The sequence below is a fragment of the Carettochelys insculpta genome, chromosome 3, assembly GCF_033958435.1.
Source record: "Carettochelys insculpta isolate YL-2023 chromosome 3, ASM3395843v1, whole genome shotgun sequence".
NCBI lineage: Eukaryota > Metazoa > Chordata > Testudines > Carettochelyidae > Carettochelys > Carettochelys insculpta.
In genome coordinates, this window is record NC_134139.1 from 83,525,048 (window position 1) to 83,549,976 (window position 24,929).

The window sequence follows — 24,929 nt, forward strand, 5'->3', positions numbered from 1 at the left end:
TAAATCAGATAAATGGCTCATCAAATTTCGGTGTCCTGTTATGGACAGTGGCTAATACAAACAATTTCAGAAGAAAGTGCAAGGAATCTTTTAGGAGAGAATAGGGGAGAAGTTGCCCATAAGTGCAACTTTTTCTCTGCTCCTAGCAATGAATGACCTAGGGAATAACCAGAAATACAGCGTTAGGAAAGTGGAATAGATCTTTTTAGGATCAGAAGGGCAACATGTCTGGCCAGCATTGACTTCATTTGGGGGCCCATAAGAAACTTCGCTATGATTCAGCAGTGATATCATAAGGTGTTTTCTTTTAGTAGAAGATTCTGCATTAGACTTGTCAAACAATTATGTTTCACAAAGCCTGTCCTCCCAATTTCAGTCTTTCACCTTGCTCTCTAGTCTGTCTTTTGGGTAGACATTTCATCTCCTTCACATGTCAATATTTGTGAGTCTCTTGTGTCACTGAGTTTCCCGTTGAAGTGGTATGACTTAAACTGTAATTATACAGGGGATGAGGGGTTATTTGCATGTTCCTTTTTCATTATGGCATTTTGGGCCCATAGGAAATGATGTGGAAAGGGCATTACAGGTAAAGATTAGGAAGAGATTTTCTACAGCACACCTCCTCCTCGTAAAGTTCTCCTGATAACCTCTTTTCAGACTTGAAATATACGGCTATCCTTATCTGGTCCTTCACAAAGCAAAGTTATACTAGTAGTGCCAATATTGCAATGAGCGGCACAGTTCAGTAATCAGGAATCCAGGATGAAATCCTAGATCTTGCTTTTGCTTGTGCTAAATCATGATAGTGATAAATTGTATGCGTACTAGCGCCTTATGAGAGTCCCAGGTCTGCCATATCCTTCTGTTTTAATGTGAAGGACAAAATTAGATTAAATATTTAATGACAGGGACTCCCCCCTTTCTTTGCACAGTACCTAAGCATGGTGTATGCATGGGTTTCACACAAGTTATATATCAGTGATTTTTTTTCCCTCTGTCAGTGTATCATCAGTTCACATATGATACCTAAAGGATGGTACATATAATGGTAATGTTTTGAGGGTAATGGGAGTATTGGCCTAACAGGAGTTACAATACGGTGGGCCTTCCGCCAGCTAGCATTGAGGGTGTCTCAGTCACACAAAGGGAGCTCCACTTGGCAGTCATCTAAGCCTACTACACCTGCTTCTCTCTGGATGGCCATAGAGAATACCGTAGTTTGCACATAGAGGCTACGTCTACACGTGAAGCCAACATCGAAATAGCTTATTTCGATGTAGCAACATCGAAATAGGCTATTTCGATGAGTAACGTCTACACGTCCTCCAGGGCTGGCAATGTCGACGTTCAACTTCGACGTTGCGCAGCACCACATCGAAATAGGCGCTGCGAGGGAACGTCTACACGCCAAAGTAGCACACATCGAAATAAGGGTGCCAGGCACAGCTGCAGACAGGGTCACAGGGCGGACTCAACAGCAAGCCGCTCCCTTAAAGGGCCCATCCCAGACACAGTTGCACTAAACAACACAAGATACACAGAGCCTACAACTGGTTGCAAACCCTGTGCCTGCAGCATGGATCCCCAGCTGACACAGCAGCAGCCAGAAGCCCTGGGCTAAGGGCTGCTGCCCACAGTGACCATAGAGCCCCTCAGGGGCTGGAGAGAGAGCATCTCTCAACCTCTCAGCTGATGGCCGCCATGGCGGACCCCGCTATTTCAAAGTTGCGGGACGCGCAACGACTACACGGTCCCTACTTCGACGTTGAACGTCGAAGTAGGGCGCTATTCCTATCCCCTCATGGGGTTAGCGACTTCGACGTCTCGCCGCCTAACGTCGAAGTTAACTTCGAAATAGCGTGCACGTGTAGACACGGCTTAAGTAGCTTATCAGAAGGGTTAATTGTGCAGCCATATGCTCATCTGCATTATTAACTGGTCTCTGTTGAGAAGATTGAAAGAGTACAATGTGTGTAAACTCGTAGTCTGGAGGAATCTTATGTGGATGCACTATCTGGGAAAGGAGAATAAAGGGAAAAGCTAACAGGAAACCTGGACTGCAAGCTGTTGCGAATGTTGAATGACTGTGGTCTGGAGTTATTTCATATAGAATGGAAAATATAAAAGGGGGCCAGTAAATCAAATCCTTTCTGACTTTTGATGCCTACATTCTGATGTCAACATTGCTGTATACGTTGGGTCTCTTGCCCTTTGCCTAAGCTGCTCTCTGCTGACAATTATTTACTGCCAAATCTAAACATCCAGAAGTAAAGGGTTAACTCCTTAAAAATCATTAACTCATCTTCAATAATGGTACTTTGCTGGGTGGTGAAGGGCTTTATTTGCATTTTGGTTTCCAAACCCTTTCCCAGCCCTGCCTTGTGGCAGAGTGAAAACGGTGGCTTTTTCAGAAGAACCTGCTTGGTATTTTAATGTGGTAATAGCACTTGCTATAGCAGCACTTCGTTTCTGAGCTGCAGAGGAAAGGATTTAACTTGTTTATCTGCACTTGTGGTTATTTGCATGAATTAATGTACTTGAACATGTGATACAATTATGTATATGCAGCTATTTGAAGACACTTCCCTTTGATTCTGTTCAAGAATATAATCGCTATATATTGTTTCATTTTTTGAGATACATAGTTACTCTCATCTACTTCTTTTATGCTTACATAAGGATAAAGAACTGGCCCTAATAAGGTAAGCTGCATATTCTGTAATGTGGAAGAACAGGCCTTAGTTCTTGAAAACAGAAGAGAACTGATAGTTTGCATTGTGCTTCATCAGTTCATTTAATCTGTAAGCAAATGTAGAACATTAAGTACCTGTGTAGTGATCCCCAAGGGGGAGGGAAGACTGGGCACACTGCCCCCATCCGCTGCATAGTCTTCAGAGTGCCCACTGACTGGCTTCTGGCCAATGGGAATTGTGAGGATTGTGCTGGAGGCAGAAGGAAGCACACGTAGCCCTCCCCAACTCTTTGCAAAGGGCATATGGTGCCTAGAGACACATGACCCCAGCAGCCAGCCGCTTTGAGCAGCCTGGGGCTGTGGGTCCCACTGGGTTCGATCCAAAGCTTTGGTGGGCCACATCTGACCTGAAGGCTACATATTGCCTTCCCTAACTGGTATCTTGTCGTTTATTTGCAAAGTCTGTAACCAAGACCACTTAAATTTCTCACTGGATATAGTAGTGTGTTAAAACCATTTACTTGTTTTAAAGGGGTGGTCCTATTGGAAGGTATGCAGTTGAGTAAGAAATCTGGCATGCAGAAAATACCTAGAGTTACACAGCTAATATGGTTTGTTTGAATTTAGGGAGTGGTTTTGCAGCAAATGCCCAGGACTGTCATTTTGTTATACTTCTTCAGATACTTAATATCATTTCAATTTTCTGTTTGGTACGTGTTCCATTTTGCTATCCTTTTTCTGTAGGAGTAAACTGTGATTGCCTTGTTTGATAAAGTAAATATAGCCATGTCAAAAAGGATCTTGAAACTATATGTTTAAAATGTTGACTAGTATACTTCTAAAAGATTCTTTCTCTTCTATATGTTTTAAATGGGTAAATTAGTGGACAGCTAATAAACACATGTTGCTCATTAGAACTCGTTCAGAAATGGCCATGTTTGGCATGATGTGGTTTAGTTGTAACAATTTGGTGATGGGTGGGTCTGCATGTCTGTGGGTGCAACACGTTTTGATTGCTATGGTGTACATATAACATCAAAGTGGACTAACAGAGTCTGTCCAAGTAGCTAATACAGGTTGAACCTTTCTCGTCTGGTGCCTTTGGGACCTGACTGGTGCCAAACGAGAGAATATGTTAAACTATGGGAGGTCAGTATTGTCTAGCAGCATTACCAACATTTCCACTGCTTAGTGGGCTCTTAGAAGATATTTAGGGGTAAATAACAGCACAGAACACTTAGAGCCAGGACTGGCTGTAAATGAACTTCATGGAACCATGGGAAACTTGGCCACACACATGGTAAGTGGTCATCCAGATTACAGATGTTGCCAGATGAGAGAGTTCCAGACTACAGGTTCAACCTGTACTATCTTTAAATTGGAGTAAAATGATCATGTGCGAGATCTTGGGCAATCAAGATAAAATGTAAATACTTCCAGGTTGGGAAATGAAGACAGTTACACTTTTAAACTCATTAAATGCAAAAGAAGTACTTATATTTTGGACAACACCTAAAATTCATTGTTTTTATTGTCAACTTTCTTTTCCCCCCAAGGTTCTTGATGCCTCAACGCTTAGTTTTGGTACTCGAGTGAAATGGTTTGCCATATGTTTTGCAGTTGGAATTATCTGTTCTATTCTTGTAAGTAAAACTTGTTTCTACCTTTTTAAAAAAAAAACAAAAAACTTCTGGTAGGATCTTGCTAATCTTCATTCTGTGGACCTGAGCCTATGGGGTGCTGAGAACACTCTCTTTATTTCAATTGCAATAAAGGGTGTTTAGTACCATGCTGGATCTGACACGTCGTCATCTACACTATTGGCAGTGTTCCCCCCATTTACAGTAAATTGTCTGGTGGCATCTCTTACTACAAGAATTAACTACTGCCAGTTTCTTCTTACATTACTCTAGTAATCAATCTGCACATAAAAACTATATTACAGTAACCAAAATAGTTGAGCAAAACTTTGACATATTGTCCACTTGCTATTTCAAAAGTTCAGGTCTCCCAGTTGTAGGTGTAATTAATGGTGTTTTCCATGTAATGTTGAAACAACTGTAAACAACTTGTACTACTAAATTGGAATTAAACTGTATACCATGATATGGGGAGGACAGATGGTGGTGGAAGGAGGTACTAGGAGCAGGTGTCCTGTTTTGAGAGACAGGCAAGTTGAGGCAGTAGCTTTAGAAGCAGTCCCTCTTTCCCTGCCATTTCTGTAATATACCTCACAATTTCTTGTTCCTCAAGTGTAACAATTTCAGAAGAGAGTGCTGGTTCTGCTTGCCCAACTTGAGACATCTGTTTCTTGACTTTCAGTGGTACAGAGCACTTGACACCTGTTTTCTTTGCCTATTATTGTTGCTCAGCATTTTGTAAATTAAGCCAAAGATCTCTCAAACTGGGCATTTGACATAAGTGATCACTTCTGAAAAAATCTGCATATGTTGAGACCTCCAAAGTTCATTCCAAACACCCACATTTAGAACTGTTATAAGTATTTGTACGTTAATTAATCTATCAATTTAATGTGTAAAACTCTCCACTAATTTGCATAGTAAAGTTGGTGAGAGTATTGGTACATAGTTGTGACATCATCTGAAAAACACAATTAGTCAGTTGAAATGGAACTTGCAAACCAGTTTGGCTTAAGTCAGAGGTAGAGAACCTCTGTCCTCCTGCTTAACTTTACTTGGGCCCTGGCAAGTTTCTGGCAGGTGGTCTAGAAGCCCTGAGTCCTGGGGCTGGACCCACAAGTTTTGGCTTGCTCCAGTGTGGGGAAGTTGACCTCCCAATGGCCTCTAGGTGCAAGGGTGAGTGATAACGGAAGCTCAGTCTGTTTGCATTTACCTCAATACCTCCTGTTGCCTGTGGGCCGTGGGCAAGAGGAGCTCCCAGGAGTGGCACCTGCAGGTGTGGCAGTATGCATTGCACAGAGCCACCTGGCCATGTCATGACAAGTTCCATGAGTGGTGCAAGACCAGAGCAGAGGAGAGCTGGCCTCAGTTGAGCTGACTGAAGTGGCACCTGGCTGGAGCCTAAATCCTGACCCCAAACCTAAGCCTCCACCCACATGTCCGTGCCAAACCCACTGACAAGATCAGAACCCCTTTCTTTGCCCCAAGCTCCTCCCAGAGCTCACAGCAGCACTCCAACTCCCTGCTCCAGTGCTGAGCCCAGTTCTGCATTCCAAGCCCCTCATCTCCAATTCAGAATCCCCTCCAACACCCTGAACCCCCCATTTTTGCCCCCCAAACCCAGGAGAAGACCTGTGCTTTCCCCTGTGCTCCACTGGGCTGTGTGTGGTCTGACTGATTTTTCTCCTCCCCCTCTGTTCCTGCCCCCATGCCCTTGGATCAGTAGCTTCTGAGAGGAAAATGATTCCCCATCCCTGGCTTTTTGGTGGACAGGTATCAGAAAGGTAGCCATGCTAGTCTGTATCTTCAAGAACAACAAGAAGTCCCATGGCACCTTATAGACTAACAGATATTTTGGAGCATAAGCTTTCGTGGGCAAAGACGCGCTTCATCACATGCATCAGTGAGAGGGTGGTTTCAGAGGGGTATTAAAAGAGTGGGGTCCCAGTAAAAGGGAGGGCCAGAGCTAACAAGGTGTATTCAGTCAGGATAGAAAAGGCACATTATCAGTAGTGTGTATGAAAAGCAGAAAAAACAAGTCAGATAACAGACAGGGGATATGGCCCATTGTCAGTCTGATGTGGAGATGTTAACACCTAGGGCAGAGACGCTCCTTTTGTAAGGTATGAGCCACTCCCAGTCTCTGTTTAATCCTTGGTTAATGGAGTCAAATTTGCAAATAAATTGCAGTTCAGAGATTTCTCTCTCCATTTGATTTTTTTGAAATTTCTTTGTTTTAGGACTGCTACTTTTAAATCTGTTCCTGAGTGTCCAGGGAGTTTGAAGTGCTCTCCCGCAGGTTTCTGTACATTACCATTCCTGATGTCTGATTTATGTCCATTTATCCTTTTACAGAGAGACTGTCCAGTTTGGCCAATGTAAATTGCAGTGGGCCATTGCTTGCACATGATGGCATATATTATATTAGTAGATGTGCAGGTGAAAGAGCCCCTGATCGTGTGGTTGATGTTAGGTCCTGTGATGATATCACTGGTGTAGATATGTGAGCAGAATTGGCAGCAGGGGTTTGTTGCAGGAATTGGTTCTAGGCTTGGAGTCAGTTTTGTGATCCATAGTGGCTGGTGAGGATTTGTTTAAGGTCGGCAGGCTGTCTGTAGGAGAGGACAGGCCTGCCTCACGAGGTCTGAGTGTAAGGGATCATTGTCCAGGATGGGTTGTGGATCACTGATGATGTGTTGGAGAGGTCTTAGGTGGGGACTGTGTGTGATGGTCAGTGGTGTTCTCTTGTTTTCCTTGCGAGGCCTGTCTTGTAGCAGGTGGCTTCTGGGTACCCATCTGGCTCTGTCAATCTGTTTCCTCACTTCCTTAGGTGGGTATTGTAGTTTGAGGAAAGCTTGGTAAAGGTCTTGTAGATGTTTGTCTCTGTCTGATGGATCAGAGCAAATAGGGTTGTACCTTAGTGCCTGGCTGTATACAATAGATTGTGTAGTGTGCCCTGGATGGAAGCTGGAGGCATGTAGATAAGCATAGGAGTCTGTTGGTTTTCGGTATAGGGTGGTATTTATGTGACCATCTGTTATCTGCACAGTAGTGTCCAGGAAGTGTATCTCTCATGTGGACTGGTGCAGGCTAAGGTTAATGGTGGGGTGGAAACTGTTGAAATCACAGTGGAACTCTTCAAGAGCTTCCTTCCCATGGGTCCAGATGATGAAGATGTCATCAGTGTAGCACGGGTAGAGGAGGGGCGCTAGGGGATGAGAACTGAGAAAGCATTGTTCCAGGTCAGCCATAAAAAATGTTGGCATTCTGTGGGGCCATGCAGGTGCCCATAGCAGTGCCACTGATTTGAAGGTATAATATGTCCTCAAATCTGAAATAGTTGTGGGTGAGGACAAAGTCAAAAAGCTCCACCACCATTTGTGCCTTGGTCACATCATGGATAATGTTCCTAACAGTTTGGAGTCCATATGTGGGACATTGGTGTAAAGGGCCTCTACATCCATGGTGGCCAGGGTGGTGTTTTCAGGAAGGTCACCAATGGATTGTAGTTTCCTGAGGAAGTTGGTGGTATCTCAAAGAAAGCTGGGGGTGCTGGTAGCATAGGGTCTAAGTAGAGAATCCACATCTCCAGACGATCCTGTGATGAGGGTGCCAGTGCCTGAGACGATGGGGCGTCCGGGATTCCCAGGTTTATGGATCTTGGGTAGCAGGTAGAATAAACCTGGTTTGAGTTCAAGGGGTGTGTCTGTGTAAATTTGTTCCTGTGTTTTTATGGGGAGGGTCTTGAGCAGATGCTGTAGTTTCTTTGTGTATTCCTCAGTGGGATCCGGGAACAGAGGCTGATAGGATGTGGTATTGGAGAGTTGCCTTGGCAGCCTCCTTTTGGTAGTCTGTCATATTCATGATGACAGCAGCGCCTCCCTTTTTGGTGGAGTGACGGAGGTTTAGGTTGGACATTAGGAAAACCTTCCAAACTGTCAGGGTGGTTAAATACTGGGATAAATTGGCCTAGGGAGGTTGTGGAATATCCATCACTGGAGATATTTAGGAGGTTAAATAGACATCTATCAGGGATGGTCTAGACCAGGAGTGTGCTATGTGAGGGGAGTATCCAAAGGGGGGCTGCCTGTTCGATGGGCTCACCCTGTGTCTTCCACTGCCTTCCCAGCCTTCTGCTTTTTCTCCCTGGTGGTCTCTGCAGCTGCTGTTGCCAAAGGAACATGCCATCTTCCCCCCCCCCCCCCCCCCCCCCCCCAAAAAAAAAACAACTGTTTGGCCAGTCAGAATGTTTAGAGGCCCTGAGTCAAGTGGTGGGGCCAAGCCAGTGAGTTTCTGGCTTGGGTGAGGTAGTTATATTGGTCCCTGCAGCCCATGTCACGCTGGTCCCCAGGAGTCTCGGAGTGGAGTGAGTGCTGCCTCTATGCAGAAATACAGAAAAATAATTGCAACCTTTACCCAACTTTTACATCTTAGACCATGAAAAAAAATCTAACTACAGTATGGCAAGAGATATTTTTTTCAAGTCCACAAAGGTGAAAATTAATTGTTAGCTCCAGCTCATCTGGTATTAAAGTGCTGGGGGTGCAGGGCTGCCTTCAGCCTGGTGCCACCGCTGCTCATCAACAAGATTCAGCAGTGAGTTCCCCACGTACCCTCCTGGTGTCCTTCCCCCCGCCTCCAGCACCCTCTTCCCAAGCATCCCACCTCCTTTCAGAGTGCCCACTTCATATCCTTCCCTGTGGTCCTCCCACAGGTTGGTGGAGGGGGAGCCTGGCTAATTGCAGGGTTGAAAAGTAGGGACCTGACATACAGTTTGCGCACCCCTGGTCTAGATAGTGCTTGATCCTGCCCTGAGGGCAGGGGACTGGACTCAATGACTTCTTGAGGTCCCTACCAGGTCTACTCATCTTTGATTTCTGTGATTAAATGCCCCTGTGGGGCATGAGGTTTCAGCCTGTGTGGCCAGGAAGTGGTAGGCTGGTGCTTCTGTCCTCCACCACTGATGCCTCCCCCTGTCCACAACTATATCATTAACATGTTTAAAAAAAAAAGTTAACTTTGATTTCTGTAAGTTTCAGGCTTAACTGCAGTTAATTGACAGCTCCACTAAACGGCTGAAATTCTGTTGGATGGTTGGTTTTGACCTCTCCAGATGTGAAGCAGGTTGTACCAATCAATCTGAGTGAATGTCTGTGGTCTGAAATGTTCTGAGGTCAAATTAGACACATGATGATCTCTTCTGGCCTTAATCTGAGGCTGCTGGGGAAGGTAGTGAATGCCATAGGGTGGACTGCAGCATCTCAATATATTGATGACACCTAGTTTTAGTTTGCATCAACCAGTTCTGCAAATGACTCTTGCAAGCTCTTACCTTCATTAGGGCCTGGTGAAAAGCTAGCTGATGGATGCTTAACCCAGGTAAGACTGAGATGAGCCTAGAATAATTGGCAGAGAGAGTATCCACTCCGTTAAGGGAGTGCTGCCTTCTGTTTTGTTTTTTTTAGTTACCCAAATTCACATCCTGGTAGTCTTATGGTTTTCCTGGCTGCTTCTGGATGGTCAAGTGGGAGTGTCCAAGTGTGCCTTTATCTGTGTGTGGTACAGTTTTGTCTGGACCTAGAAACAGTCATCCATCCACTCCTTTGTAATTTATAGAGCTGCACTTGGGTCTGCACTGTAAGATCAGTCAAACTAGTTGATGCAGACTGTGGCTGCTTGCTTAAACAGATTCTTTAAAAAAAACAAAACAAAACACTTATGCCCTGGTCTACATTATCACCCTTTTGATTTGTGTGAAAATTTTAAGGTACATCTGTCCCTTGATTTATGGATGTAATTCATTCCATGAAAACTGTAAGGTGAAAATTCATAAATTGGAAATGAAATCCCCCTTAATTTCAGTGTCAAATTCTGACTGGTTCCCAACTCCCTAAAAATCACCCAGTATTTTTCATACATACGTTACAATACTATACTATCATAAAAATAAGAGCAGTGCTACTTTATTGCTTTTTTATGACATTGAATACCACTAGACAGTTCTTAAATAGTGGTGAAGAGGGAAGTGTTGACATGAGTTCTATGGGATCATCTGTGTCATCATCAGAAACAGCTTTGTAGTGAATTCAGTCTCCTTAATTGGGGTTTTATCTTCAACGTCTGAGGTTGAGGATCAGCTGATGGTGATGAGTGTTTGTGAGGAGGTGAAGAGATTGATTGTTAGAAAAAATGATAGCACTGAAGTTTGTACTGCAGCCCTCTCTTTCCTGTCATACAACTCCTGGTAACATCAAACGACTTTGAGTTTGTTGCTTGCATGTTGAACTCCGCTCTAAGTTTGAGTCATTGTCGCCAAGAATTTGTGTAGCTGCCTTAATGCACTGAAGAGTTTTGAGTGTTTTAGTGTCCACTGTTTTTTGTGGTTCATTCAGTTCTTCCTCCTCCTTTTCTGATAACGTTTCTGCATGCAGCTGAATTAATTCTTTATTAGTCAGTTTTTCACCATGTGACAATAAGAGGTCTTGAACATCATCTTTGCCTATCTCTTTGAATCCTGCTTGAGTTACCAGTTGCATAATAGAATTTGAATGTCTTTCACTTTACCCTCAAAACCATGGAAATTATGAACATATATATTATCAACAGCTTTTCCCAAACACCATTCAGGATACTTTGAGTAATTTTATTTCATGCAGTTGTGATATTTTCTACAGCCATCTTCACATTGTAGTTCTTCCACAGCTGCTTAATAGTTGGTTTGTCTTCTCCATCTGATGCAGATACGAGAATTCTTCACCAGTTGCAGGTAGTAAACTTTAAATGTAGCATTGATGCCTTGATCCATTGGCTGAAGGATGGAAGTGGTATTTGGGGGCAAAAAAACCACTTGAATGTCATCACCATAGTCTTCAACTTTGATAGGGTGACTGGGAGCATTATTGAGGATCAGCAGACGTGTTATACAGCTTATTTTCAGCACATTATTGAGAGAAGATTGATGAAAGGTAACTTGTTATGTAATCCACAAAAACCTGCTTTGTTACCCGTGCCTTTCAGTTAGAACACCAGACCACAAGAAATGACGTCTTGTTTAAGCCTTTAAGTGCCCTCAGATTTTCCAAATAGTAAACAAGGAGATGAGTATCAGTGAGGTAGCAGTGTTCATTTGTATCTGCAGAAATGACAAGAAGTCCTGTGGCACCTCATAAACTAAGGTATTTTGGAGCATAAGCTTTCATGGATCCACAAAAGCTTATGCTCCAAAATACCTTAGTTTATAACGTGCCACAGGTATTCTTGTTGTTTAAACAACGAGAGGCTTCAATTTCACATTTCCTTCCAAGTTTCCACCAAGAAGTAATAACAATCAATATTTTGAGGCCTTGAAACCTGTTGCTTTTGTTTTATCCCTTGAAATAAAGGTTTGAGAGGGCATTCTTTTCTAGAAAAGCCCCATTTAATCAACATGAAAAATTTGTTTTGCAAAATATCCACCTTCAAATTATTCATTGCAGTGTGGCTGGGAAAATGTTAGCTGCCTGAATATAAGCAGATGCTGTTTTGCCTGTAACACACAGACTTAAATTGTGTTTGTATCATCATAAGCACTCAAGTCAACCATGACTTCCTTTGAAAGTTATTTCAGTGGCCCCAACTTGCCCCTCTTCCTTGGCTTTCTTCTTCAGGTCCTCAAACAGAGGTGGGACTTTCTCCCTTAGGATGGGGAAACTCAAAGACATGTTGCATTCATTATGACTGTTGATCCAATGTATTAAAAGTCTGTGAAGTTTACTCATGATGGCATCCCTGGCCTTCATTATTAACTACAACTTTTAGCTCCATCAACATACATTTGTGCCCTTTCTTTTATCTTTTCTTTCTGTATGAAGATTGTACACACTGTCGATGCTGCCAAGTCCATTGCCAACATATGTCTTTCGATTACTGGCCCTCTTCAATTCTTTTAATAACTTCAGGTTTGGTAGCCACAGATATTGCTTTCTTTGTTTTTTTTGGCCTTAGTCTCTGCTCCTGAAGACACTCTCTCAAGTCTAGGACCCATCGTGATCATAAATATTTGAAGATTAATATAATTCACAGACAAGATGACACAAACTCAGTGAAGCATGCATAGCATGCTGGGAAGAGCTGGGTGGCTGAGGGAAATGAGTCAGCCTCACCCAGCCTTCTACTGTATTCCTCCATGTTTGTTACTTGCGAAGTGGACGCTTAGATGAAGGTTGGTGGTTCTTTACAGCAAAAATATGTTCATAAATTGAAAAAAGGTATAAAGTTACGTTTTAACGAAAATTCGTAAATCAAGGGATCGGTGTAATAGTTTCGTCAAAAGCCGTAAGTGGTTTGTCTTCAAGTTAGCTTTAGAACCTGCCTCTCTTCCATGTTAGTCATGGTAGTTCTGGACAGCAGAGGATTTTGAATTTTCAGCCTCATTGTTTAAACGAGGGGGTTTATAGCAAGGTGCTCTTGGAGTGAGGTTCTTGATTCAGACTTCTCCTCCTCTATCCATGCATGTGTTTTGCCTGCAAGCCAAGGTTTGTTTGACCCAGACTTTTTTAGAACTGTTGATCTGGAGCGTGAGTGGGAGAAGTGAGAGGGGACTTCCTTCGTAGTGGATTGGGAGGGATTGCGAACATTCAGTATGACTTCATACATGTCTGCTTATCACATAGTGTACAGCAGCTTCTAACTTGGAATCATGGGTTTTAATGAAACTGAAAGTCTGGCTGTTGTACAATAACATAACAAGTAAACCTGTCTCTAATTACTACTTAAAGTACCTGTGAAATAGGCCTCTGATACAAATGTAGGCTGTAGGAATATTGATGGGATTTGTTTCCACACCTCCACAATATGAATATCTCAGTTCAATACAGATCACTACATCTTACTTCCCAGTAGAGGGAGATATTAATCCACTGGATGGTTACTGCAGTCTCTGAATATAGTATATGACTGGCATAGGTCATAATTACTTTTGACTGAAATTTTTTAGTTTACATTTATTTTAAAATGCACTGAATTGGATGGACTAGGAGTTGAAATATATATATTTTTTTTTGTGCAGGGGACAGCATTTCTGTGGCTTCCTTCAGGGCTGAAACTTTTTGCAGTGTTTTACACCCTAGGAAACATTTCTGCATTAGCCAGGTATGCATTACTTTCCTAATTATTGCTAAGTTCTGCCATTCTAGAATCTAAAGTTAACTGCCAACTAACATGTTCAAGTGTGAAGAACATTTGTTTATAATTTCAGGTTGTATTGTGCACTTCAGATTTTCATGTTACATGCTAGTTACAGTGGAGCAGCAGAGCCTGGGGTGGGTAGCACATGGTGCCCCTGTGGCTGGTCCTCTGACACCATTCCACATGGTATTCACCCTACTTCCTCAGTTATCTCCCCACCAGTTCTTCAGTCTCTTCTTCTTTCATCTGGTTTTCTCTCTGCTGCCATGAAATTTCAGTACAGTAGACCCCCAATGTACGCGATTTCGACTTGTGCATTTCTTAGAATAATGCAAGGTGAAATCAACCAGTGCTGCTGTGCCGGTCAGTTTCCTGGCTGCCCTGAGCGGTGGGGAGCTGGGAACCAGGCAGCAGCTGGGCCTGTGCACTCCTGACTCCCAGCAGCTGCACCTAGCTCCTGGCTCCCTTCTGCTTAGGGGAGCTGGGAAACTGACCAGTGCTGCTGCTCCAGTCAATTTCCAGGCTCCTGTGTGTGACAGGCAGCTGGGACCCAGGTGCAGCAGCACAAGTCAGTTTCCTGCATCTCCACCACTCCTGGGAGCTGGGTAACTGACTAGCACTGCTGTGCCTGGCTCTGGGCTTCCTGCTGCTCAGACGAGCAGGGAGCCAACCACAGCCAGGGAGCCCCCATCCTGACCTCATGCAAAATTTGACTTACGCAGGGTTGCCAAAGAACACAACCTACACATGAGATGGGGGTCTAATGAAGTGTCTTTTCATGCAGCCTCTTTGGTACCTCTTTTAGATCTTGTGTCTCGTATGGATAGCAGCTCACTACATACAAGTCCCATGACATCATTTTCCAGGGACAGATAGAACGTTCTACCACCATATGTGTCTCTTTTATCTGAGTGTGGCAGTTTTATCTGGACCTAGAAGCAGTCATCCACTCACTTCTAATTTATAGAGCTGTACTGTGAGATTAGTCAAATGGTAGTTGATGCAGAATGTTTAGGGAGGGGCTATGGGAGCAGGTGAAATCTCTACCCACTCTCTGGAGCAGGATAAGGAACTTAGATATCTTCTGTTTCCTGGCTGCATGTAGGTGAAGGGTGTGTCCAGCTTCAGAGTGGTGGAACAGAATTATTCTGAGGTTGTCCTGTGTCAGACAACAGGAGTAAGGAGCAGTCCTGGACTAGAGAGATTATTTTTAGATGAGCGGCTGACCTTCTTTCCCTTCAGTCAAGTAGAGGAAGGCTGAAGGATTCAGCAAAGACTGCAGTCGCTGTTCCTCTATTTGATCTGGTGCTGAGTTCAAGCTAAAGGAATGGAGTTCCCTTGATGGGCTACAGCTACACTGAGATAAATTTGAATTTATTAAAATAGATTTTGTAATGCTGGATTTTATAAATTTGAATTGAGTATCCTACTCTCCCTACAGATTCTCCACAAACTTGACATATAGCTTCCACACTCAGTCACCAAACATTGACTGACTGACTGCAACAGTACATTGTGGGAACCTATCCCACAGTTCCTTCATCCCCATAACATTCTGGGTATTTTTGCTGGTGCAGTCTGAGGAGAAAAATGCCCCACGAGTGATTGTGGGTATGTGATGCCATCTTCCCACGTTGCTTTGCCCTCATTTCCCGCCTGTGGTAAGCAAACGGCCATTTTTCCAGAAGGAAAGAAGGAAAAGTAGGGCATCAGCAAAGATTTCCAAATTAACTGAAATCCCTTGCTTCTGTCATGGAATTGCTTTTTATAACTGAATTGCGAAAGACTTTTTAAAAAAAGCAGCAGGGGTCTGAGTCTTTCCAACTGGCCCTGCAGCCACTCCCCTCCCTACCTCGTCCCTTTGGTGATGGAAACCTGATTCCTGAGAATAATTCAGGAACAATGCAAAGCCTGAAGAAAGAATAGGATAGTAAAGGTTTGGAAAAAAAGAGCCAAAAACCCTGCCTCACAAAATCTTTCTAGAGGGGCTCACCAAATTTACACACACGTGCACGTGCGCGTGCGCTTTTGTGCCCTGGGATCACCCAGGAATCTCTTCTCAACTGGTCCTCCAGCCACTTTTCCCCATGTTAAGGGGCCAAAGTTTGAGGAAAGAGAAGGATAGGGTAAGAAATAACTTAAATATAAAAGATGTTACAGAAAGCAGCTGGTGTCTGCAATGGGCTGATACTGCAGCAAGGTATCTGTCTTAAGTGGCCCTCTAGCCACTTTTCACTGTGTTAAAGGGGCCAATGCTTGAAGAAAGAAGGATAGAAAAGGTTAGGAAAAAGATTTTTGGCTTCCCTCTTCACTACACAGAGATGTCCAGTGCAGGGGATGAGGCTCACCAAATTTCAACAAGCACTGTTCCTCAGGTGCTGGGGCCAGCCCCAATTGACCGTGTGGGGGCTGGCTCCCCTCATTGCCATAGGGAGGTGTGGGGTCTGTGACTGCAGAGCCAGTTGACGTGGGTTGTGCCCCTGCCCCCCCCCCCCCCCGTGGCAGCAAGCCCCTGAAAATCTTTTTGGGGGGGGTGGGGTCCATGGTTCAAGGGCTGGTTGAGTTGGTCTCCCCCCCACAGTGGCAGCAAGCCCCTCCAAAATCTTTGGGCAGTGGGATGTGGGGTCTGTGACTTGAGGGCCAGTTGAGACGGCTGTCCCCGTTTCTCCTCCCCCCACCCCCACCTGTGGCAGCAAGCCCCCGAAAATCTTTCCTATTCTTGGAGCCCTCACCACATGTAAACCAGGATATGGTGCTGCCGGGCAGCATGGTCCTCTCTGAACAGCAGGTGTGTCCTTTTCTTGGTTTGGGGGCTAGCCAGGTGATATGGTTGGGTGTGAGAGAGACCCCAACTGCATGGTGCCTGTGGGAGAGTGAGGGGAGGCCCCCGCACAAATGTAAACTGCGGAAAAGAAGTTTCTTGACCTTATACAAGCACAACACAGTCTTCGCCCTCACCCTATCCCCAACAGCATAGCTCACCACATAGTGCAGTGGGGCAGGGTCTGGCACCAGTACAGGAGAAAAACACAAGCACTCAGCTTGCAGGGCTAAGACAGAACCATGAACTCCATGATGGGGCTATTTTTAATGCATAGCTGCACTCACAGTGTTAATAGCAAAGAGAGAAATTTCTCAGCCTCTCATACAAGTATGACTCCACAGCCCTGGGCTTCCTGGTCCCGAATTCAAATTCATGGGCTTCCTTTTGCCTAATTCCTGCGCACCAGGAGAGCAACAGAGATGGAAGTGCTGGAGTGGGCGACTTTGGGGCATTGTGGGATACATACAGGACACCTCTGGAAGCTAAGGATTTCAATTCAGAGACATGGCTCTTCCACACTAGCATTCATTCGAACTTTTAAATTCAAAGTTGATGCTACACCCAGCTGCTTTTGACAATATTATAACTTCCACTGTCTGACGGGTCAGTTGAGGGTTTTTTTTTTTTTTTTAGAACTTTTAGGACCAGAATCTATTGTATTTTGTTTTGAAAATTTAAGTTCTGTATAGGTTTGGCTTTGGTCGTACTCAGCCTGACAAATCTTCCTAATTCAAATCCTCCCTGTGCCGTGAAATCTGATGAATTACACTTCAAAGCAGGTCTAGATTGACTAGGCTCAAACTGGCTTCACTTTGATAGATCTAGGAATATTTTGAAGGAAATGGAGAGCAAATAGCAAGTACACATCCCTGGAACAAATGTATAAAGAGTATTCATCTGTGACCCTCTTGCTAGTTTTTCTTGAAGTGTGATGCCTTTCTCTAGTTTGTACATTGGATGGCTCTATAGTTTGTACATTGGATGACTGTAATTTTGAGTCCTTACAAAAAGTATCTGAATGTACCTTGCTATTTCTTCCTTATTTCATTAGTACATGTTTCTTGATGGGGCCTGTGAAGCAGCTGAAAAAAATGTTTGAGCCGACAAGAATGATTGCTACAATTGTTATGCTGGTAAACATTTACTCATTTTTTCAACTTTAAAAATCTTAATGCATAGGATGGGGAAGAAGAAGCAGATCTTAAGCTTTGGAAAAAGATATTGTATGGACGCACATTATTTTTATTGAATTATGTGCTGAATTGGTAACAGTGCCTCAGGTTTCTCATTTCAAGATTCTATTTCCAGTTGCTCATGAGTTTTGCCAAACTACGTCTCACTTTAGCTGAAATTTTTCATGCCAGGTGTGAACCTGAATCAGAAATGTTAAAGAAAAGTTCACCTAAAATCAATCAGCTGTTTGAGACTTTTAGGGATATTTTTTCCCTTTGTCTGAGACTTAAAAAAAGAAGAAAATCTGATCTTTCCTTTTGAGACGTTTATTGCCAGCGTGGGTTGGAGCAGGTATCTGAAATTTGTTAGGTTGCCTTTGTGGCATCTCTCCTCTCTCCCAAATTTGGCCAGATTGTAAATGTTTGAGAAATCACACGTTGCTTGTGGTCAGTGGAGACTTGCTAGAGGATCCTAACTAAATTCAACTGGATTTGAGCAGAAATTTTTCTGCATTTGTAGATTTGAGCTACTGCTGCTCAGGTTGTTCAGGGTACTGGAACTAGGAGAAGGGAGATGCTCCTGTGCGCTCAGTGCCCTTTATGCTGGGCTCAGGAAGCCTAAATGAGTGAGTGCCAGATACCATGTTAAGTGGATGAGAACCACTTTTCAGGGTGATGGCAAATCTGAGTCAGGATGCAGTAGCAGGTGTGGGAACTGGTAGTGTGGCAGGTTGGAGGGCCCTGGGCAGGAGAGGCAAAGCTTCCAGGGACCAACTAGAGCACACTAAGAACAGAAGAATGGACATGCTGAGTCAGACCGAAGGTCTGTCTAGCCCAGTATCCTGTCTTCTGACAGTGACCAATGCCAGGTGCCCCAGAGGGAGTGAACAGACCAGGTAATCATGTAATCCATCCCCTTTTGCTTCCCTTTTTCAGGAAGAAGGGGCCTCCTGGAAGGAGGATTTCATTCCAGAAGATCCCCCAGGGGCCAGGCTTCTACACACTGTTTTGAAGTCCAGAAGAGCTTCTTCCGGACTCCAAATCATGTGACCCTGTGCTAATGAGGCACTGGGAATTTACATCTGTGCCTTACTAGCATATTTCAGGCCATTTATTAGCAGAAACAGCCATATCGAAAATCCTTTTGGTTTCCTAATTTCAGATTGCGTATTTGAAAATGACTTATTGAACTTATATAAACTATTTGGATATTTGCACATGGTACACTGACTTTTCTTTTTCTTCAGTTGTGTTTCATACTCACTCTATGTGCTGTATTCTGGGTAAGTGATTAACTTAGATCCTCTTTGCCCTTTTAAGAGAAACTTGCTTTTGTAGATTATTGGTTGTGGTAGCACTCTGTTTCATGTAGGTTATTTCTACACACCTTCCCCTTTCAGAGGAGGAATGCAAATGAGGGCAATTGAAAATGCAAATAAAATGCTGATTTACAAATCTCTTGCCTCCTTTGCATAATCTTGTGCAATCTCATTTCTCAAAGAGACTTCTCCAGAAACAGACAGCCTTGTAGATGGGCTTTCTTTAGGGGGCAAGAACCCTTTTTCCTATTTTGTTTCAGAAAGAAGGGTTGGTTTGAAAATGCTCTCCCCCCGGTCGTCTTTGTTTTTGGGAAAAGTCTCTTCCAGAAATGAGATTTGCAAAATGTTGCACAAGGAGGCATGAGATTTGTAAATTAGTGCTGCATCTACACTGCGTTCCCCTTTCGGAGGAGGAATGCAAATGAGGGAGATCAAAAATGCAAACAAAGGGCTAATGTTTAAAGAGTTCTAGGACTGATCGTGGCTGATTTTTCTAAGTTTTCTTGATGCTGTAATATTCAAGTTTACAGACACCACAGTGGGAGAGAGGACCTTGTGAATTATTTTAAAAAGTGCTTTCTTTCAGCATGCGTGTACATTTGATGTTTTGAATAGCATATAGTTAGTGAATTGAACTTAGCACCTCTTCTACAGAGTAAGGGCATTGTTACAGCTGTATTTTTGGGAAAGGATTTGAAGAAACGTAAGATCTTAAAATGAATAAAGGATAACAGAAATGGTGAACTTCTGTTGCCTCAGTTCTGTGCTTTTGTGAGTATCAGTACAAGGGTGAAGGTAAACATGTATCTGAAAAGAATACACCTATTATGTTGTAGAGATCAAATATAGATAGTTTGATCATTGGAATTCTTTGAGAGTTTCAGAACTAGGGAAGCCTTGCATAACAAAGATGCGAATTAGCTCTCTTCAGTTGGAATGATCATATTCTAACAATTGATTATATTTACTGCAAAGAGACAGGAAGATATGTTTAAGCGCCTACACCTTTGTAACTCAGGAGCTTGACCATCGTAGGTTGACTAAGGCTTTGGAGTGAACTGGATTGAGAACGGTAGTACTTTTAGTTTGTAAATTCATTTCTATATATCTGTTTTAATCTACAATATTTCTTTTGTTTTAGTGGGGTAAGAAAGGTTTGGCCCTGCTTTTCTGCGTATTCCAGTTTTTAGCAATGACCTGGTAAGGCTGTTCTAAACTTATCTTGAATTATTCACTTGCCACAAACTTGATGTGTGTTTGAGGTGCATATGAAAATGCTTAATGTAGATAGATCCAAATTCTGCCCGAGTCACACGTTGCTCTAAATTAAGTTGTATATGTGCAGTTTGGCAGGATTTATCTCAACATAACTTGCAAAAAAGTATCTGGTGGCTTTTATATACAGCCTGGAAAATGTGATCGGTAAATCCCTGGGTCTAAGAGTGAGTGACTCTATATCCTGATGGGTGGAGTGTCCAATCCCATTGCTCTAATGACTGTTTGTTTATTGTAAATGTTTGGTGTATCTGAATTGCACAAGCTTCAGTTGAGAGACTGACAGAAAACCACATCAGAATATCCCAGTGGTTAAGGCACTCTTCTGAGAGTCCAAGTCTCCTCCTCTTCCTCAGGTGAGGGTTGGGGGAAAATCAGATAGTCTCCCATACTAAAAATGAGTCTTATGGATACTCATCTAACAGTTAAGGTACAACCACCTACTCTTCCTCTGGTAGGATTTTGACTGGGAATGGATGTGACAGGCAGCTTGTGAACACACCTATTAAATTGGGCCTCATGGATAAGATAGGCAGACAAATGCTTCTTTCTCCCATGTATGGATCACTATGGGGATAGCTGTATGGATGATAACAGCGATATAGCAGTGCATGTGCCAAAGGGCACACACTTAAGAACCTAGGGAACTTTTACAGCAGAAGCTTTGGTGCAGTGGTGGGGTGAGATCAGAGTTGAGTCACATTGGTGCCTAAAATTGGGACTTACGTACACAGGTTCCTTTGGAACAGGCACTAGTGATTTTCATATAGGAACATCAGGTATGGTGTTCCTCTGTGTGGAACAGGAAAGATGAGTACATTTATCAGACATTGGACAATGTGTGGTTGAGAGAACTTAGGGCTGGGCCAGATAATGGGAAGTGGGTTCAGCTCCATGACCAAGCTGTATAGTGGAACCCTTAAGAGTCTATTGCAAGGGTGAAACTCTAAATGCTCAATTCGCAGAGCTAACTACTAAGCTATATTAGCCTAGAGGAAAAAGGAGCAATAGATGCCTTTCAGATATGCCCTTCTGAATTCTCCCTCCCATGAGAAGGACATAAGTAGGCTGAAGGAGGCCAGTCCTGGCAGTTTGTTTGATATGGAGGCCATTTCTTGTTGCACTAGACCCAAGTAACTGGGGACTGGTGAAGGTTATGGCTGTATAACTAAAATTAAAAGTTGATGAAGTTGTGGTCTTCTGATATCAAATCCTCCTGGTGTCTGATCAGCAGGAAAAAAAATGTGTTTCAGAGTGCTCCATCATGTTCATCCACTGATAACTGCCTGCACGTGTCTGTCACTAGCTCAGCTAGACAGCTTCAGATGTGGCTTACGTCAATCTACTCTGAACAGTCCTGGCTTCCCTAAAGTGGTGGCTCTGCTCTGACCCTAACCCGAGTCTAACCACCACTCAGTCCCCAGGACTGATGTCCGGATGCTGAAAATGGAATCCGGATGGCTCCTGCTCTCAGAGTAGAATGCAGTCCACATTGAAGCAGGCTTGAAGCTGTCACTGGTCAGTGGAGCAGCCCAAGCTACTAGGGTGAGAGAGGCCTGGGAGTAGACCACTTCCCTTCCTCCCAAAGGGCAGCTTGTACCCCAATCCCTCATCCCTGGCCCCACCACAGAACCTGTACCTTCAGCCACAGCCCTCACCCTCCAGTACCCCAACCTCTTGGCTGCAACCCGCCATATACTGTCCCTGTGTGGAATGATTTTGTTAGTGCATCAGTATGTACACATCACCTCCATATTGGTCCATGCAAGTCAGTCTGTGCATGGATGTGAAAAATTATAGGGAATGCTGCATACTGCCAGGTACATATTTACATAAACTGTATCTCTTTGGGTTTGATTTCAGGGAGAACTGTAGGATTTCATATGGTTCGGTAATCAGTCTTCAGGAACCCCAAAGCTAAGAATCTTAAATGATAGTAAATCTCCACATATTCTTTTGCAGAGGAATTCACATTCAGCGGAAGGCTTTACGACAATACACTCTTTCATATCTGGCAGCCTTGATGCCAGATATTCAAACATTCAGGATAGTAGAGAGGTACACCTAGCAATGCATAACACTAAAGATAAACAAGATTAGATATTAAGAAACAAAATGCTGAGTACTTTATTTACCAACAGCATTGTACACTGTAAACGTATAGTGTTTGCTGTATTTATTTTACTATACTGTACTTATGGAAAACACAACTAAAATTTACTTATGGTTAACATGCTGGTTGTTTGAGAGTTCCAGATGATGGAATGCCAGATACAAAAGAGTTTACTGTACGTAGCAACACTAAAAGAGAAAAGGAGACCCAGATTTCTTGGCAGTACATTTAGTTCTTGCAGAGCTCTTTTTTTTTTATTTTCAAGTGGTTATAATTTGAAGACGTAATCCTGTTAGTGTTTTGTTTACACTGGTCTGCTTTTGTGAATTCTGAACTAAAATAGTGAATTGGTATGTAGAAAAGAAATGAAACGTCTCAAATTTTAACTACTTTTTCTCTCCTTTTTCAGGTATAGTCTCTCCTATATTCCTTATGCAAGGTGAGTCACCCTTAAATGTCCTTTTGTTACAAAAATAAACCTGTTTTTCGTGCTAAAGTTTTTTTCAAAAGCAGTTTTCTTGAAAATCGCTTTTTAAAAACTTGCTAATCTAGAAAGCCCAAATATATTCTCCATATTTTATAATATATTAGCATTTGGATGGAGGATAACTGCCAGAATTGAAATTTGCGCCATAAGTAGGATTGGAAGATTTTGATTATTTGTCAATAAATATAGATTTCACTATATACAGATGAGAAAATATTTCTATCAAAATGTACAGATAGCCAGAGCGAGGGAAATTGGTGCTTGAGAACTTAGAGTGATTTTTAAGGCTTTTTGTGTTTTGACATGTGCTGTTGACAATTGGTTAGTTATAAAATTTCAACTTTTTTTGAGGCTGAGCAAGTTTACATTAATGCAAATGGAACAATTTACAAAATGCTCATTAGGGAAGCAGTGCCCCTTCAGAACATTCAAACTCTTCAGAGTTTGCTACCAGAATTCGGCATCTGACAAGTAATTAAGATTTCCGTTTTACCATGTAAATAGTGCATTATTGAATTTGTATGTTTTAGAACTAAATTGGGGAAATGTAACACAATATTGTGTGGTCTGAAAAATATTAGCGATCTGAATGTGTCCTGTAAATAAATAAATTTTTCTTTTTGGTTTCTAGGGATGCTGTGATTAAATGCTGCACATCCTGCCTGAGTTAAACTGAACAAAACACAAACCATTGATATATTTTAAAAGTCTACTTCTATTTTTATGAAGCTTGCTCAAAAAAATTGTTATGAACTTCCACTCCTGAAACAATATTTGGTGCCAGTTTTTATTATATCTCACCTGACTTTTGCACTCTGTGGATTAAATAATTTTAGCATAACCAAGTTTAAATATGAGCCAGGTAAGCAGTGTTTTATCTCTGTCTGAACCATTTAGAAATTATCCTAGGCTTAACACTTTTTATGCAATTTAGTCTTAAAAACTATTTAACTCAGTTTCTGTTAACACAATTTAATCCCCAGTGTGTACAATTCAGGATCTTCGGTGATATTTGTTAAAGTTTCATATAAAGTGTTTGTCTTATTTCTTATGTGCTTTTGTTGTTCATTCTATGCATTTCCCAAAGATCAGGATTTTGTAATTATTCTAGAGAGAATTTTTTAGAATTTTATAGTTAATTATAGGCGGGAGGGTTGCTTTGAAATGTTAGTTCACGTGCAGTATGGAGAAGGCATCGTGTGAACCTGAGAGGTCTGATAAAAGCTTTGCTCACTTCTAAGCACCATTTTTTTTTTACTTTGAAACTTAAAATATTTGATTAAAATGGCTTATGAATAATATATAAATCATTGATTTACAAAATAAATGAATTATTTTACATGTCGACTATAATTTTTATGCTGGAGCCACATAGGCAAGACATTAAGACATTGCTTGCAAAAATGTATTTCACTTTGAAATTAGTCAACATATGTTCAGTTATTACGCCTGATCTCTTTTGTTATCCCCTCTCCTATCATCAGGCTATCATCAGACTAAAAATTGTGTTTGGTACATCTACTAAACTAACTCAGATTGTCTCAAAGTACAAAAGTGACTTTGAAGCATCTTTAATAGTATTTTGAAATTATAGCTCTGTGGAATATGCTAATACATCTTACCTAGCTTCTGTGAAAGCAGTGTTTTTGGAGCATGTCTTGGTTGAAATATTTCAAATACCAATATAGCTATGAGGATCCTGAAGCTGTAGTTGACCTAGCTCTTAGATGTTTCATGTGATGATGACAGAAAGTTCTTTTGGTTTCTCTCTCTCCAACAGCAATAGTTGAGTCTCTTCCAGTTGATTTTTAACAAGCTAGTCTTCATGTGAATGTTAATTCTAAGACAGTGGGGTGGCTGGCAGAGGTTTGCATTTTCTGTGACAGAAACTGCATGGGGGCTATATTCTTGCTAGCATGTGTGTTCCTATTTCACAGCTGCATATAGGTTCTGGTGGGGAACCTTTTTTGTGCCTGGACCACTGACCCACAGAAATATCAGTTGGGTGCCACATAAAAGTGAGGTGGAGAAAGAAAAGGCAAAACCCCCACTGGTGCGGCCCCTGACTGAGATATATCACTCGCTTCGCACTTCACCAGAGAAGGGGGAATGGAGGTTCAGGGCTTCCCCCAGGCCAGGTTAACTCTTTGGCAGTTTGGGGTGGGCCCAAAAAGCGAGGGGGGGCAGGTTTCAGTGTGCAGGAGGGGACTGCTGGGAGCAGGTGTGGGGTCTGGGTAGGAGG

At 42.6% G+C, this 24,929-nt stretch overlaps 1 protein-coding gene across 1 annotated transcript in view; it reads left to right on the plus strand.

Moving 5' to 3' along the window:
• Window positions 1–24,322, plus strand: part of SFT2D1 (SFT2 domain containing 1) — a 38,447-nt gene extending 14,125 nt beyond the window's left edge. Inside the window, exons 2-8 of the mRNA XM_074990259.1 lie at window positions 4,249–4,335; window positions 13,379–13,461; window positions 17,373–17,454; window positions 18,741–18,776; window positions 19,954–20,012; window positions 22,610–22,639; window positions 23,319–24,322. Coding sequence (XP_074846360.1) covers window positions 4,249–4,335; window positions 13,379–13,461; window positions 17,373–17,454; window positions 18,741–18,776; window positions 19,954–20,012; window positions 22,610–22,639; window positions 23,319–23,358 — 417 coding nt within the window. The 3' untranslated portion in view covers window positions 23,359–24,322. The remainder of the gene's footprint in view (window positions 1–4,248; window positions 4,336–13,378; window positions 13,462–17,372; window positions 17,455–18,740; window positions 18,777–19,953; window positions 20,013–22,609; window positions 22,640–23,318) is intronic.
• Window positions 24,323–24,929: the final 607 nt, after the last annotated feature.